The 17730-nt window shown below is 38.4% G+C and overlaps 1 protein-coding gene across 1 annotated transcript in view; it reads left to right on the top strand.

Annotated features, from left to right (window-relative positions):
• The window catches only part of DNAH9 (dynein axonemal heavy chain 9), a 340864-nt gene that overhangs the window by 100411 nt on the left and 222723 nt on the right, over positions 1–17730 (top strand). Inside the window, exons 25-27 of the mRNA XM_007522773.3 lie at positions 2041–2280; positions 2553–2713; positions 12324–12480. Coding sequence (XP_007522835.2) covers positions 2041–2280; positions 2553–2713; positions 12324–12480 — 558 coding nt within the window. The remainder of the gene's footprint in view (positions 1–2040; positions 2281–2552; positions 2714–12323; positions 12481–17730) is intronic.

The following is a 17730-nucleotide window of genomic DNA, read 5'->3' on the forward strand; positions in this document are numbered from 1 at the left end:
AGCTATTTAAATTTTTTTAATGAAAGGCTGACCCATAAAATTAAAAAGTAAAAAAAGCAGAGGGATTGTCAGCCAGGATCTAATTCAGGCATCACCTTGGGGGAGCAAGGGTAGGCTCTAATTACCCAAACTGGCTACCGTAAAGAAAAAGATCAAAGTAATTCAACTCATGGAACTTAGCTACTTTGTGCTGAGCACAGGGAGCACTAATAAGGAACCAAGCAAAGAAACTGTGCAGTGTTGGAAGTTGTCGAAGGGTGTGGAAGTCATTCTCTTATGAGGGCCAGGGTGCTCTGGGTGCTTGTAGCAAGTTGGTGGGCCTGGGGATCCGTGAAGAGATGATGATAAAACCAAGATTTGAAATAGGAGTTAGCAAATCAGAGAATTAGGGGCAGGGGTAGACTGCATAATGGTTATACAAAGAAACTCTAATGCCTGAGGCTTCGAAGTCCCAGATGTAATCCCCTGCACCACCATAAACCAGAGCAACTAAACATGCTAAACAGCATGAACAATGGCTCATAAGCAAAGAAGAGTATATGTATTCAAGGAACTGAGAGGAACAGGTTGAGGTTAAGTAAGTGTTGTTTTCGACGGGCTGGCTTCACGGGTGGGTAACAGATGACCCGGGACTCATGGCTGAGTTGTAGGCAGTATCTCTTTATTCATGCAGGATGCAGCACAATCTAAGCCAAGCTAAGCTAAACTAAACTAAAAACTACAAACAATCTTGTCCTTATAAATATACTAGCCCAGTAGGGTGGGAACAGGATGCAATGCAGAGAGGGTGGAGAGAAAAGTGACTGGTGAAAATCAGGGTGTGACAAGGAGAGGGGGCGGAGCAGGTGAGAATTCTACCACTAAACCACCAAAGCCCTGGAGGGAAGGTGGTGCTTGTTAATAGAGGTTATGTAAATAGAATACAGTAGTTATGTAAATAGAATGCAGTGTTAAGCAGGGGGGATTTAAACCAAATGAAACAGAAGGGGTTTTTAGAAGCATACCAACAATTCCCCCTTTCTCCTTGGCATCACACTGGTTATTGCTGCTCGCCTATTTTGTTTTCCATGTCTTATGCCAGTTCTTTTGAAAACGCTTGTACGATATAGGTTTCTGTTTACCCCACAATCCTGATACTATGGCCATTAGTTAAAAAGAAAGGGGGAATTGTTGGTATGCTTCTAAAAACCTCTTCTGTTTCATTTGGTTTAATCCCCCCTGTTTAACACTATTCTATTTACATAACCACTTCATTCTATTTACATAACCACTTCATTCTATTTACATAACCGCTGTTAACAAGTACCACCCTCCCTCCAGGGCATTGGTGGTTCAGTGATAGAATTCTTGCCTGCTTCGCCCCCTCTCCTTGTCATACCCTGATTTTCACCAGTCACTTTTCCCTCCACCCTCTCTGCATCACATCCTGTTCCAACCCTACTGGGCTAGTATATTTATAAGGACAAGATTGTTTGTAGTTTTAGTTTAGCTTAGCTCGGCTTAGATTGCTCTGCATCCTGCATGAATAAAGAGATACTGCGTACAACCCAGCCATGAGTCCCGGGTCCTCTGTTACCCGCCCATGAAGCCAGCCCGGCAAAAACAACAAGTAAGGAGAGGGGTTGACAGGAGACGGCTGTTGGATTCTGGAGAGCAAACTAGAAACCAATTCTTACAGAACACAGTAAGGACTATGATTTGACCTGAAGATGTAGCTGAATCTTTTATAGGGCTCTCAGGAGGGTAATAAGAGAATAAGAAAAACAAATAAAACTTTTTAAAAGTGATACAGTCTTCCAAATTATCACACCTCTCTTTCTCTGGGATTGGCAGGGTTTATATGTTTTGGGGCTTCAGATTTTTTTTTTGGTAGCAATTGGAATAGAAGTAGTAGATATGTAGCTCACTTAGTCCATTCCTATGTGAGAGTGGCTTTTTTTTAATATACAATTAAATTCTGAACCTTTTCTCTTTGATAAATGTGCTGGTTTGGGAGACAGTCCTGCTAACAACTTTACTAAGTGACTCTTGGTAATACAGGTGGCCCTGACCTGCACCCAGATATGGTGGACCACAGAGGTGGGCATTGCATTTGCCAGACTGGAGGAAGGTTATGAGACTGCCATGAAGGAGTATTACAAGAAGCAAGTGGGACAACTCAAAACCCTAATCACCATGCTGATTGGCCAGCTCTCCAAGGGGGACCGGCAGAAGATCATGACCATATGTACCATAGATGTGCATGCTCGGGATGTGGTGGCTAAGATGATTGCTCAGAAAGTGAGTTCCAGACATTCAGGAGTGTCCTTCTTGGGTTCAAAATAACGTCCCAAATTCTGGGAAATGATTGTTGGAAAACTGGGGACTGGAGGTGGGAATGATCATTGTGGCTACTTCTTTTTCTAGGCAAGGGTAGGACAGAGAGTCAACTGTTCTTGACTAATAGCCAACACCCAAGTCATAGAGAGCTCCGTGAGTCCTATGATCAAGATGCCATCTGATAACTGTTAAATACTGTTATTAACCAATCTATTCTGCCTCTCACTCCTTAGGTAGACAATGCCCAGGCTTTTCTCTGGCTGTCTCAATTGCGCCATCGTTGGGATGATGAGGCCAAACACTGCTTTGCCAATATCTGTGATGCTCAGTTTCTATACTCCTATGAATATCTGGGAAATACACCTCGCCTGGTGATCACACCTTTGACAGACAGGTAAGCTAGTATCAGCCACTGACAGAAAATCCTACTGCTCTGTACTTCCGGCTATCCAGTGGCCATTCAAGGTTAAGGTCATTATCATTTGTTACTTGTTCACAGAGGTCTAGGATAAGGGCATGACTTAAAATGTCAAAAGTAGAATAAAACTGGAAGATGAAAGAAAGAAAGGAAGGAAGGAAGAAAGAAAGAAAGGAAGGAAGAAAAGAGAAAAAAAGAAAGAGAAAGTTAAGGTAGTCCCTACCACTAAGGAGCTTGCAATTTTCAGGGATCCATATTCTCTGCTACTCATGTTAATTCATTCACAAATGAGTTTATGCCAAATACCGAACAACTTGTCCCTAGTTCTAGTAGGGGGAATAAGGCATATGTAGACAAAAAATGAAATATCACTACAAGACCACAGTTTTAAATTCTTTTAAAAAAATATTTATTTTTTTATTCCCTTTTGTTGTCCTTGTTGTTTTATTATTGTAGTTATTACTGTTGTCATTGTTGTTGGATAGGACAGAGAGAAATGGAAAGAGGAGGGGAAGACAGAGAGGAGGAGAGAAAGATAGACACCTGCAGACCTGCTTCACTGCTTGTGAAGAGACTCCCCTGCAGGTGGGGAGCCAGGGTCTTGAACCGGGATCCTTAGGCTGGTCCTTGTGCTTTGCGCCACATGTGCTTAACCCACTACGCTACCACCCGACTCCCAAGACCACAATTTTAAAAAGGACACAGCCATTTGCAACAAATTTCAAAGTAAATGACTTAGCAGTCAACCCTCTGAGCACAGAGGTTTGCATGCGCAGTGGGAAGATGAGAACAGGAAAGCTTTAGGGAAGAGATAGTATCTGATTTGAACCTGAAGTACTTGTGATGATTCCAAAGGATTTCATTAATTTGTAGGGTGCCTGTGAGGGTGTTTATGAAATTGTAGAGAAATATGTACACACGTCACTTTCTCTACTTGAGAATCCAATTGTTGAAGTGTCTAGACTCCTCAAAGGTTAAAGAACACTGCTAAAAATTCTGGGAAATGAAATTGTGTGGGCACAGGAACAAAGAAAAAAAATCAAGGCATTTTCTCAGGAGAGAGAATAGATCTCTGACTTTGGGGGAGGTAAATAATCCTGAGATTAGGAAACAAGTTAAGAATCAGAGTAGGAAGTTGAAGAATATATTCTTTACTCCATAAGTAGTGGTAACAGTTGAGAATTCTTACTGAGGAATAGAACAATGAACTGAATTTTATAATGATTTACCAACAGACCATGGGCAACCATCTATGACAATAGAACACTGGTTAAGGAGAAAAGCAATAAGGAATATGCTGTGGTCTGTGTGTTAAATGTTATTTTAAACCAACTGAAATACCTGTAAATTATGTCAAGAAGTGCTGCCCTTTCCTCTTATAATTCTATCTAATACAACATATCTCCTCTAAAAAGAAGTGTGCGACTCACTCTAAATATATAATTTGTAGCTAGTGAATATTATCATATTTGTGAATGCTATGAAGTCCAAATAGATTATATGTCATTGTTTACTTTTATCTCTCTTCCTTTTTTTAATTAAGTTTTAAAAAACATTTTATTTATTTATTAATTAGAAAGATAGGAGGAGAGAAAGAAAGAACCAGACATCTTTCTGGTACATGGCTGCTGGGGATCGAACTCAGGACCTCATGCTTGAGAGTCCAGTGCTTTATCCACTGCACCACCTCCTGGACCACTTTTTCTCTCTTCCTATCATGAGTTTCATTAACTGCAGTATAATTAAATCTTTCATTATATTTCCAGATAACATTTAGTTACACTGTAGTTACATTTTCATAATGAGGGATGTAAGGAATTAAAGTAGTTTAAAATTCCAACATTGTACATAAAGTAAGATCTCATGCTTTAACCTCCAAGCCCCCTGTCTGTGCTTTTGTTAAAATTAATTATCCTCCCTGATCTAGAACACTCTTCCAACCAGAGTGTCTTTTACTTATATTTTAATTTAATCATGATCATTATTATTTTTTTTGCCCCTGGAGTTTTCGCAGAGGCTCAGTGCCTGCACTACAAATACACTGCTCCTGGTGACCATCCTCCCCCATTTTGTTGCCCTTGTTGTTGTTGCTATTGTTATTGTTGTCATTGCTATTGTTGTTGTTGCATAGGACAGAGAGAAATTGAGCGAGGAGGGAAAGACAAAGAGGGGGGAGGGAAAGTAAACACCTGCAGACCTGCTTCACTGCCTTTGAAGTGACCCCCCTGCAGGTGGGGAGCTGGGGGCTGGGTGTGTGTGTGTGTGTGTCCATCCCTGTTGAGATCACACTATATTCTCTGGTCACATCTTGTTGGATTTGGCCTGAAGTCTGAGTTATGAATGGGACATAATTATTCCTACTAATCTAGATGCCTCACTCCCTGTGTGCTGGCCATACCGGTCTCTTTTTATTTCCTTTGATTCCTTTCACATTACTCTAACTTAGATCGTTATATACCAGGCTCCTTCAACTTGAAAACCCTTTCTCCATGCTAATTCTACTGCGGCCTTTTCATTCGTTTATTTTGTTCTCAGTTCTGAAGAGACTTTCCCTGACTAACGTCTTGCCCGGTTCTGGCCAGCAAAAGTCACCGCAGCCAGGAGAATAATTACCCAAGGCTATTGATAGAGTAGGGTGGGGGCAGGGATGAGGGGCGGGGTGGGGGTGTGTGTGGGCCATGGCGATCCAGGTTTAAGACCACGTTCCCACTTACAGGGTGGTGAACAAGTCTACAGGTGTCTTTCTCTCTCTCTCTCTCTCTCTCTCTCAATTTCTCTCTGGCCTGTCAAAAAGTACAAAGTAAAAATGAAAGGGAAACAATGGCCTCTGGGAGTGGTGTATTGGTAATGCTAGGACCCAGTCCCAGCGATAACCCTGCTGGCAAAAATAAGGAAAGAAAGAAAGAAAGAAAGAAAGAGAGAGAGAGAGAGAGAGGGGAAGGAAAGAAGAAAGAAAGAAAGAGAGAGAGAGAGGGGGGGGAAGGAAGGAAGGAAGGAAGAAAGAAAGAAAGAAAGAAAGAAAGAAAGAAAGAAAGAAAGAAAGAAAGAGAAAGAAATAGAGAAAGGAGCACCCCAACCTGAGTTTTTGTCCCATATTTATTTGAATCAGAATCTTGGAATAAAAATGTTTGGTAGTTACATTTGCAATATTGCTAAGACATGTTTGTGGTTACATTTACATTCTTTCTAATAAACTGACCTTATTTCCTGCTAGCTAAAGAGTATTTAGTCGATCTAGCTGTTATTTAGCAGTTAATACATAAGCAAAGCACACAATGTTTTTTGGTGTTTTTTTTCTGCTGTCTTCAGCAGAGGAAAAACAATCTTTTGTTTTCTATCTGGGCAGTCTTCTGCACAGAAATAGCAAAGCATTACAACTTTTTTTTTTTTAATCCAAGATGACTTCCAATGTTCTTTTTTTCTTACCTTCCATATTTCCCATCCACCCCCAAATACACATAGCAGTAACCTTGACAGAGCCCTCTGCTTTTCTTCTTAACATTTGCCAAATTCTGAAATGACCTGGCTTGCTTGTTTTCTGTATTTCCCTTTGGAATAGAAATTACTTGCAAGTAGGGACCTCTGTCTGTCTTGTTTTCTGCTATGTCATCATCCCTTTGTCATTGTCGTATTGATATCTTTTGAATGGATTAATGGCAATTAACTAGTGAAGATCCAGATGGTAAGAACAAACAGATTCCAGAGGGGAGGATGACTTAGAGGCATAATGTAGTCAAGACTCTGGCTTCTAAAAAAGGTGCAGGACTTCTCCTCTTACTTGACTATAAACTCTTGTGCCAGAGTCGAGGACAAAAGACAGTGCTGGTTTAGAGTAAGATACAGATTTTTCTGCAAAGGGCTTTTACTTCAACTCAATCAAATCAGTGAAATGAGTAGGAAGGGCCTACTCAGTGTGTGTTAAAGAAAATATTTTCCTATCTTCAGATTTATTCAGAGTGGATGTTCTTATATGTCTGTCTAGTTTCTTTTTTAAAAATGTATTGATTTTATTTATTTATTATTGGCTAGAGACAGAGAGATATTGAGAGGGTGGGGGAGATAGAGGGAAAGAGACAGACATCTGCTGCCCTGCTTCATCACTCATCAAGCTCTCCTTCTGCAGATAAGGGTCAGGGGCTTTGAACTCAGGTCCTTGTGCACTGTAATGTGTGCATGTAACCAGCTGTGCCACTTCCTGGCCCCTTCATATGTCTGTCTTTATAGTGATTCCTAACAAGACACCCAACCTAAATAAGAAGGAAATCTCCTGTACTTTTTTTTTTTTTTTTTTTTTTTGCAATGAGTTTTTTCTGTCTGCCTAGAAAACTGAGCTAATCACATTGGGCATTTATATCACCTGGAACAGAGTAGTGAAACTATTATAAATAGAAGCTTATTGACTAATGCCTTGTCCACTTTAAACTATAGTGTTCCTTGATAAGATTTTCTTCATTGTGTTCTAGTCCTAGGACATAACACCATGTCCAGTACGTAATACTCTTTTAAGAAAAACTCCTTGCACAAAAACAATGAAAATGAGGCCCGCATCATTCAGAGTATTTACTTTTTGCTACTGACAAGTCAGTCAGCATCCCAACTCATAAAAAGCACAAGACGTTCTTTTCCTTGGGTCTTCACACCTACCTGAGAGTTGAAGAATGTAATTAACTCTTTTGCATTTAAAGGTCTCTTGCACAATAATGCTGAATGCATTCCAGATGGAATGGGTCAAGTTTTGACAATATATATAAAATATGAATTTATCACCTCTTTTGTGAAATGATGCAAATAAGAGTTTGAAAAAGATGGTTTGCTGCAAATAATGGTGAATCCTATATAGACCTTGACCTTGTTTAACATATTAGATGCCTCACTGACAAAGTAGTATATAGCTGATTATTTATACGGCAAACTCCATTTTCTCACTGACTTCCATTATTGCTTTGGCCAAAAAAAGAAAATTGGCCTCAACACAGAAAATCACATTATAAAGAGCATTTAGCTTGTGCTGGTGTGTAGCTTAACTACATTTAATTCTCTCCTGCCAGAGGAATTAATCAAATGGACAATTGATCTGTACAACCTTTGCACATTCATTAAGAGCACACCCGCATTACAGCACATCCAGCAGATTGCCCCTAGTTCACTGGAATTTCCCACTGCCTGGATGGAACTTGAATATATAAGTAACGAACAACGGTTGAACCATTGTCATAGGACTTTGGCATAACACTGAATTTCAAGAGCTAAATGGAAATGCTTTTTTTCAGGCTGAACAAAAGCAATTCTCCTAAGTCTTTTCTTAACCTTTAAATGGTCTCCTCTTTCTGTCCTTCGCTTCTCTCACCTTCACACACAAACAACCCTTTCAGCCCTTTGCTGTATTAAGTGCTGTTTTAATCTACTGCATATCAGTTTTGAGTACCTGTTAATTTCTCAGCAACTACTGCAGGTAGGTGAGATTTCATTGATATAAGAGTCTCTGAAGGTGATCTATGGGACAAGGACACAGTTAACAAAACAAAGTCATGCTTGTTAAGTTTTTATCTAATATTTTTATAGGAAATATGATAAAATATGTAAAGAATAGAAAGTGAGAGTCACCAAAAAAAATTATACTATTTTACTTTTTTCCTTCTATATATTTAAAAATTAAATTGTAACTAATACTGTATATAAAATGTTATAGATTGATTTTGAAGTTTTTATGTACATGTGATCTTAATACTCTTCTAAGACAATCCTTGTATTCTTTTATTTTTTTATTCTTTTCATGACTGAATTAAAGTCTGTTTGAAGTATCTCATAATTTGAAGATAAAAATTTAAGAAACATACTATAGAGCTTTACGTTATATCTATACTTTTACTATTAGAAATAAGGTTTCTTGGGTGGAGGTAGATAGTATAATGGTTATACAAAGAGATTCTCATACCTGAGGCTCCAAAGTGCCAGGTTCAATCCCCCCCACCACCATAAGCCAGAGCTGAGCAGGGCTCTGGTGTTTCTCTCTGTGTCTCTCTCTATCTGCATCTCTCTAAAAAATAATAAATAAATAAGATACTTTAAAAATTAAAAAAAAAACAGAAATAAGGTTTCTGGGGCTAGGTGGTGGCACATCAGGTTAAGTACACACATTATAGTGCACAAGGACCCAGGTTCAAGGCTCGGGTCCCCACTTGCAGGGAGAAAGCTTCATAAGTGGAGAAGCAGGGCTGCAGGTGTCTTTGTCTCTCTCCCTCTCAACCAATTTGTCTGTATTTACTGAATAATAAGTAAATTAAAAAAATAAAGGTTTCTTTGAGATTTGTATACTGAAAACTATAAGTCATTATTCAAGGAAATAGAAAATGATACCAAGAAATGGAAAGACATCCCATGCTCATGAATTGGAAGAATTAATAACATCAAAATGAATATTCTCCCCAGAGCCATATACAAATTTAACACAATACCCATCAAAGTTCCACCAAGCTCCTTTAAGAGGATAGAATAAAAACTACAATCATTTATCTGGAACCAGAAAACACCCAGAATTGCCAAAACAATCTTGAGGAAAAGAAGATTTCTTTAAACTCATATACATATGCATATGTATAACTTTTTATTTTTTTTATTTTTTTATTGTTGTTGGATAGGACAGAGAGAAATGGAGAGAGGAGGGGAAGACAGAGAAGGGGAGAGAAAGATAGACACCTGCAGACCTGCTTCACCGCCTGTGAAGTGACTCCCCTGCAGGTGGGGAGCCGGGGGCTCGAACCGGGATCCTTTTGCAGGTCCTTGCAATTGCGCCACCTGTGCTTAACCCACTGCACTACCACCCGACTCCCCTATAACTTTTTAATATATTTTTATTATTTCTCAAAAAAATTCTTTAAGAGGCAGTATAGTTAGGTAACACATACGTTCAGTTATTCTTGACAAAAACATTTTCCTTTAAAACTTATAAGAATATTCATCTGATTACATTCTGAAGAATTGAATTTTATTGCTAAATACTAGTTTTATAAGTCAAATGATATATAATATGAATTTATATCTACCCAATGGCTCACAGACTTGAAATTTTTGTTATGTATTAATAATAGTGTAATAGTGTTTATGAGTAAATTATTCTTATTCTGTGAATTGTTACTTTATTCCCCCACCTTTTTTGCTTTTTTTCTCCCACTGTATTTCTTTTATGCTTATTAGGTCCCAACCCAGTTCAAATCATTTTAGTATATCTATATTTAGTACAGGATTAAATTATACTGTACATAAAAATGTTTATATAGAATATCCATTGATGATTTTTTAAAAGCTCAAAGGCTTAATAACTTGTTTGAGTTACATAAGTATTTTATAGTAGAGCCAAGATTTGAACTCTCTCTGAAGAGTCCTTGCCTTAAATGGCACATAGCATTTTCCCTTTGTGTTTTCCTCATGAATAGATATAAAGACCCAGTTGCCTTCTTTTTTTTTTAAATTAAAATCTTGAGAGAGTCCACTTTCTCCCTAAAACTAATGTTACCCACTGTAAAACAAAGGGATCCTATTGGTTGATCTTAAAAATCCTCCTAGGTCCAGAGTTCCATTATTAGAGAAGAAAATATATTTTGACATCCCCTCATAACTGTTTCATCTGGAGACAGAAGTTCATTAGATGCTCAGAAAGAGATTGATGTGCAATTCTGAAGATTTCTTTTTATAAATTCACTGTGTGTGTGTGTGTGTGTGTGTGTGTGTGTGTGTGTGTGTGTGTGTATGTGTGTGTGTGTTGAAGGAGGGACTATATGTGCCTGGAACTGTGCTAGGTCCAGAGGTGAAATATTGGGTTTTCAGAACAGTCATGATATAAATGAGATCATCCTATATTCATCCTTCTGTTTCTGACTTACTGCACTTAACATGATTCCTTCAAGCTTCATCCAAGATGGGGTGATCTCACTCACAGACAGAAGTTGGAAAACAAGATCAGAAGAGATAACATAAAGCAGAACTTGGACTGGAGTTGGTATATTACACCAAAGTAAAAGACTCTGGGGTGGAGGGGAGGGTTAAGGTTCTGGAACATGATGGCTGAGAAGGACCTATAGGGGGTTGTATTGCTATGTGGAAATGTTATGTATGTACTAACTGTTGTATTTTATTGTTGACAAACAATCCCTCAAATAAAGAATTTTTTAAAAGAATTTATTTATTTATGAGAAAGATAGAGAAAGAGCCAGGCATCATTCTGGTTGGTATATGTGCTGCCGGGGATTGAACTCAGGACTTCATGGTTGAGAATCCAGTGCTTTATCCACCTCCCAGACCACTGAATAAAGAAATTTTTTAGAAGTCATGATACTTTTTTTTGCATAGAAAAATGTCATAATTTTCTTAACAACCTGCTAGCTGATAAGGCATAGCCCATCTTCATGTGCCTTGTGAAGATGTGTGGAAGGTGTGTTGTGTGACATTACAGTAAAGTTCGAGGGAGTAGTAGCTCTTCCAAGGAATTTCTGCTTATTAATTTCCCATGTTGAATTTCTGGAATAACTGACAGAGTAAGTGATGTTATAAATGAGCCTTGAGGGGTAAGTAGCCATCAGCCAGGCAGAATTACAGGGAAACATCTTCCAGGTAGACTCAAAGGTTGGGAATTGATTAGAAAAAATTGAATGGACAAATACAGTTCTAATATATCTGAGTATCAGTCTGTTCAGTCTTGATAGCAAAATAGTGCACACTGGGTAATGTGGAAACGACTGAAGTTGATTTCACACAGTTAAGGTGTGTGTGTGGGGGGGAATCCAAGAGCACATATCTATGTTCTCATGAGGACCCACTGTCTACCTGATAGCTGGTGCCTTCTCTTCATGTCCTCACAAGGTGGAAGGGAAGAGAGATTCCCCTGCAGTGTCTTTAATAAGACAACAGTTCCATTAATGAGGGCTCCTCCCTAACATCACATTGGGGTTGAAAATGTAACATGGAATTTTGAGAGGAACATACACTCGGATTGTAGAATTGGGTGAGTGAAGATAATTCTTCACATAGAAACTTTATACTTTTGGGGTTGGGGGGGGGCTGAGAGGGATGGAGGGGTGTAGAACAAGCCAGGGAAGTAAGCAAGGGCAATGTCAGGAAGGAGCTAGAGTCACTGATGCTTTTGAGGGCATGAGTGTCAGGATCATATGTCTATTATCATTATTATTGTTGTTGTTGTTATTGTTATTGATTTAATACTGATCAACAAGACCGTGGGATAAAAGGGGTACAATTCCACACACTTCCCACCACCAGAGTTCCATATCCCATCCCCTCCATTAGAAATATTCCTACTCTTTATCCCTCTGGGAGCATGGACCCAGGATCATTATGGGGTGTAGAAGGTGGGAGGTCTGGCTTCTTTAGATGCACCTCCACTGGACGTGGTACTTGGCAGATCAGATGTATTTTATAAAGTCCTCCTCACAACTCTGTAGAGAGTATCTAGGAGAAAGGAGTTTGTCATTGCCTTGAATCTCATTTCTGTCTCACTGGAACCCAGCAAGGTCATAGCTCCTTGTCAGACCTGCTGTGGCACTAAGAATAACCCATTCTCTACTGTATTTGTCAGGTGCTACATAACTCTCACCCAGTCTCTGCACCTGACCATGAGTGGGGCTCCAGCAGGACCTGCAGGCACAGGAAAGACGGAGACCACCAAGGACTTGGGTCGAGCTTTGGGCATCATGGTCTATGTATTTAACTGCTCAGAACAGATGGACTACAAGGTACAGTCTTAGCTTTGGCAGAGGTGATAAACAGCATGGCAGTCCAAACCAAGGGCCAAGTTAATCCACATCATCTTGGCTCAGTTCAGAAGTCTAGATAAGAAGATCTCTGCTCCCACCTTCACAGGACCTAGATCTATAGGGCTTCTTGAGCTCCCTTTAAACCTTATCACTGTGGATCCTGCTTCTACTAATGAGCTCTGTGACCACAAGTACATTGTTTCACCTTGATGTTTTTTTTTTGTTTGTTTGTTTTTGTCATCTGTAAATATACTAGAAATATATCCAAAGCACTGAATTCACTATTTGACCTAGAATTACAAAAAAAAAAACCTCAAAAATGGCTACTAAAAAGTTTTCACATCAAAGTAATAGTTCTGTTTTTCTCTATAAGTAGATAAAATATTCTGTGACTTCAGAGAACTAACTCAATTAGCAAGAAATACCTACAAAGAAATGAGGCAAGATTATGGTTGTCATTCAGGTTCTTATCATTTTCACATTTTTAAATACATTCTATGTTCTGTGTCATAACACAAAATGAGAGAAGCACTTACATCACCTAACACTAGGTCAGTTATTAGTAATTCAACATCCAGATGACAAGTAGGCGTTATAAAAATTCTGTATTGAAAAATGTTTAGCAGCACACTGTCTCAATATTTCTGTTTTGTTCTATATATTTTTGTAAATTGTCTTAAGTCCTTTTTTGAAAGATGACATAGAACTATATTTAGAGGAAAAAACAAAACTGCAGTATATCTATGTACAAATTCATCAGATATGCAGATTAATAAATAAATTCACATTAAAATAACTTTAAAGCCTGTAAGATAACACTTGCAGTTACCAGCACTCTTTAAATGAGAGATTCAGGTCCTATATCTTTAATCATTTCTCTTATATATATGATTTTGCTCTACAGAGAATTATAGTATCCTATAGTCCTGTTTTCTCACAGTAAACAAATAAAATGGAAGTTTATAGCCAAAATAGCAATTCTCTTCACACTCTAGCACTAAATTTTAACTTGGTTGCTTTTATTGCTGAATACATTAAAAGGATACTTCTCTTTAAATCTGACTGCAGAAGAAAGGATCTTTCCATTTTATAGAAATGAACTCAGTCTTCAAGAATGTTTTCCCTTTTAGACTCTTCAATAGTTGAGCAATGGCATCATTGCCAAAATAAATAGACCATCCCAAGGGGAACATTCTGGAAGAAACACTCATATAGATGTAGTATTGACTGAAGAAAAGGATCTGAATTTCTTCAAAGGCATATATATGTTTTGCCTAGCAAACAAGAAGAGGTGAATTGACCTTATGACCAGCCATTCCTAAAACTTTTTTTTTCTAATTCTTTAAAAAAACATTTCATTAGACCCTGACCCCACCAGCTGCTCCAAATGTGTAAGATGAGAGTAACAGTCTGTCCTTTGTTTGAACTGCAAACAACACTTGGTTTATAGGAGTTCAGATGAGATACAGTTCAAGTGCCATCAGTAAGCATATTCTCTTGAAGCAACACCAAAGTGAAGGTGATATTTTCTTTGATTCCAAACATTCTTTGAAAAATAGTCTGACTAAGCTATTGGTAAAGCTCCTTTCCCTTTACTATCCAGCTACTCAAAATTACTCTTATTTCAAAACACACTCCAATAATCAAATCAATCTACTGAGTATCACCATTGCTTAGCATGTCTTGGGCATTATGAAAGGATGCCAAAAAATACAGATAGACTGATAGATAGGGCATAACATAGCCCCAATAGAGAGACAAGAAAGATATACGCAATTAGGGGAAATAGCAGATAGCATTACAGTCAGAGATAATATGTGTTCTACAGACTTACAGTACAGGAATATTCCAGAATGTGGCAAGGCTACAAAGCACATTGAAAATGACATAGGATAAGGTATAAGACCTGAGTCTGCATAAGGTTTGGGTGACTGCCAGACAGCACGTGACATAACACAGCCTAGCCAGTCACATTGTCAACACAAAAGACATTACTAAATTCTCCGTTCAGTTGAAGTTTCTTTCCTACCTACCCTTCCTTCTTGCCGCACCCCTGAGTTCTCCTCACAGAGCATGACTAAGATGAAAGGGGAATTAAAGAGTCAGGAAGAACTGTTGTTCACCTGACCAGCTATCATTCCTATAGGGCATTCATAGCAGCACATTCTATTTTTGTGTCTCTATAGAACAAGCCAGATATAAACATGAACTAATGGCTTAGTGTATAGTCTGTGGGGTTTGGTGGGGGAGGGGAGAGGATAGGATATGCAGGTGAATGAGAAGGGGAAGGACACACAGATATTTAGAAATTAATCTGACCTTGGGGCTGGGGAAATCACATAATGGCTATGCAAAAAGACTTCCATGCCTGAGGCTCCAGCAGAATCTCAAGTTCAGTCCCCCTGCACAGTCATAAAGGAGCTAACCAGTGCTCTGATTAAAACCACCTTTTTTTTTTTTTTTTTTTTTTGATAGGACAGAGAGAAATTGAGAGAGAAAGGACAGACAGGGAGGGGGAAAGAAAGACATCCGCACTCCTGCTTTACCTCTTATGAATCACCTCCATTTCTGCAGATGCAAAGGCAGGGGCTTGAACCCAGATCCTTGCCAGGGTTCTTGAGTTTAATATTATGTGCACTTAAAGTCAGTTAAAATTAATGTCTAGGGCTGGCAGAATAGCCCGTTTGGATGGTACACTGCTTGGCTATGTGTGTGTGAGATCTAGTTTCAAGCCTGACTCACACCATATTGATGGAAGCTTCAGTACTGTACCCCCCCTCTGTTGTTAATTTCTCTGTATCCTGTTAAATAAAATTGGAAATACAGTGGCCTCCAGGAGTGTTGCCAGCACTGAGCCCCAGCTATAACTCTGGAGGAAAAAAGAAAACAAAAAAACATACCTATAAAACATGGAGAGGGAGGAGGTAATTGATGGAACAGCAGTTAATGGGATAGTTAGGACTGTAGTCAGGGATCTAAACAGCCCCCTCTGTTTTGGGAATTCTATACAGTGACATCAGGTAATGGGGTATACACAAAAATAATGTGGAAACTTGAGGAAAAGGGAAAGTTACTGCTTTACTCTATTAATGCTTGTCAGAAAAACCATAAAACTGTTCTTTTTTTTCTGGAAATAGTTGCCATTTCAGTACTAAGACATTTTTTATATTATAGCAGTAATACTCCCCCCCTTGGTCTCAATTTGGAGAAGCTATTGCTGAAACATCAAATGGTTATGAACCTGAGAACATTTGGAATTCTTTTTGACCTCTTTGTAGCGCCAATACTCTAGTATGCTCACTCTTTCTTAAGAAACCATACTCTTAAGTTTATGAAACAATTTTTCTTCCACAAGTCTCTCTGATCTTGTCTTCTTGATCTCACGTTCAGATCATCTTGTAGCTTCGGATTTTGTATTTACTGATGACCACTCAACCCATCTGTCAGCTCTCTCCAAGTTAGTAGTCCTCTCTTGAGCACTGAAGTTCCCCATTTGAATGGTTTTCTTCGTATATAGCTAACACTCTCTTCTTGACTGATTTTCTGTCATTCCTGCCAGTTCCTCATTCCCCACCAGTATAGATAATTTCCTTTTTCCCTGTAGTCCATGGTGAAAAAAATCTCAATATATCAGAATGTTTCTCTTTCTGTGTTTCTAGTCAAGTACCAATATTGATTCTTCCTTCAGAATACCTCTGACTTGCCAAAACTTTAATCCTACATTAGAGTCTTAGTCCAACACTGAAACTCAACCATCTGTGGTAAGGGCAATATGACAGTCTAGCTAATAAAATCACTTCACCATTGTGATAGGGTCAAATAATGGAATATCCCAGTGCTGATGCTAGACTGATTCTCCAAAAATGTTGATTTGTTCGTGTTTGTTTCTGCTCTAGACCTCCAAGGATCCCTGAATTAATTTAATTTTCCAATCAAAATGGATTTTTCTTTGGACATAGGGTGATTTTGCTCACTGTTGGTCTATAATCTTCCTTCCTTTTGGAATGCCTTAATCTTTCCACTCTGCGTATAGTTGGTATAATTAAGTCAACAGTTACAATGTATGTTCTGAAGATTTCATGAAACTTTAGTCCAGTTCTTCTGAATTTTGTTCTTTCGACTGCATTAATGTTTTCCTGCTGTATTCTGAGAAAACCAGGAGTTATATGAAGAAAACCAACCCAGCCCTATTAAAAAGTTCAATTATCTTATTTTTCAGAACTCCTCAGGATTATTATGATACTAATAACATATTGTGAATGGGCCAATGTATTGCAGGATATAATGTGCCTACTTTTACATGACCAAAAAGCCCTTCCTTCAAGGGCTATCTCCCATATTTGGTACCCTGTGAAAACTTTGAACAGTGCAATTGTAATACTGTGTAAAAGTTATCTCTCTGGCAAAACTGATCACTCTTCGGTATATTGACCCATTCTTCTTTGAAGTGCATGCCATTTGAATTTTTTTCTTTTTAATATCAGTTGAACTATTGCTCCTGTAGCAGTTCACTAGTTTGATGAGCATAACATATCTAAATCCTAACTAAAGTTTCTTTAAGGGACTAAATCCCCCTCTGTCTAATACATGAGTTATAATGGGAGCTCATGTTCTGCTTTTTTTTTTTTTTTTGAATTTTCTCCAAATTTGAGAGATGTCTCCTTGCCAATGACCTTGAAAGTGCCTCTCAGTAACCTTTCCCTTCCTGTTCTACTGCTCCACGGCTTACTAATCTACATCGAAGGAACAGGGTGGTTTTTATTTTTAGGGTAGATTTTTCCCTTTGAAATTATTTTCTTGTTGCTGTGGAGATTTACCCATAGTTTATTTTCTGTAGATGTTATCGCTTCCCCAACCCCATCTCCAGCTTCCTATCATTCTGAGTAACCTGGGATTTGGGGCTTGGATTTAAAGATATGAGCATAAGTTTTTCTGTCAGTGCATGCCAAAGCCTGAATGGAAGACTATTTGTCCATATTGTTCAAGAAAAATAATATCTCATACATTTTCTGGGATTTTGAAAGCTATAGAATCAATCATAATGCGAGCCTGATAACATTTTAAGAGGATTTAGTTCCGAGTATCTTGCAAAGTTCTTGTTTGATCCTGTGACTTATGTTGCCACCCATACCCATCCAAAATTCAGCTGTTCTTGAAATTTGAGTAAAAGATTCTGACTAGTGATCTTCAGAGGGCTGTAACTGTCTGTAATACAAAGGATGGAATAAT

Source organism: Erinaceus europaeus, chromosome 12 (assembly GCF_950295315.1).
Source record: "Erinaceus europaeus chromosome 12, mEriEur2.1, whole genome shotgun sequence".
Classification (NCBI taxonomy): domain Eukaryota; kingdom Metazoa; phylum Chordata; class Mammalia; order Eulipotyphla; family Erinaceidae; genus Erinaceus; species Erinaceus europaeus.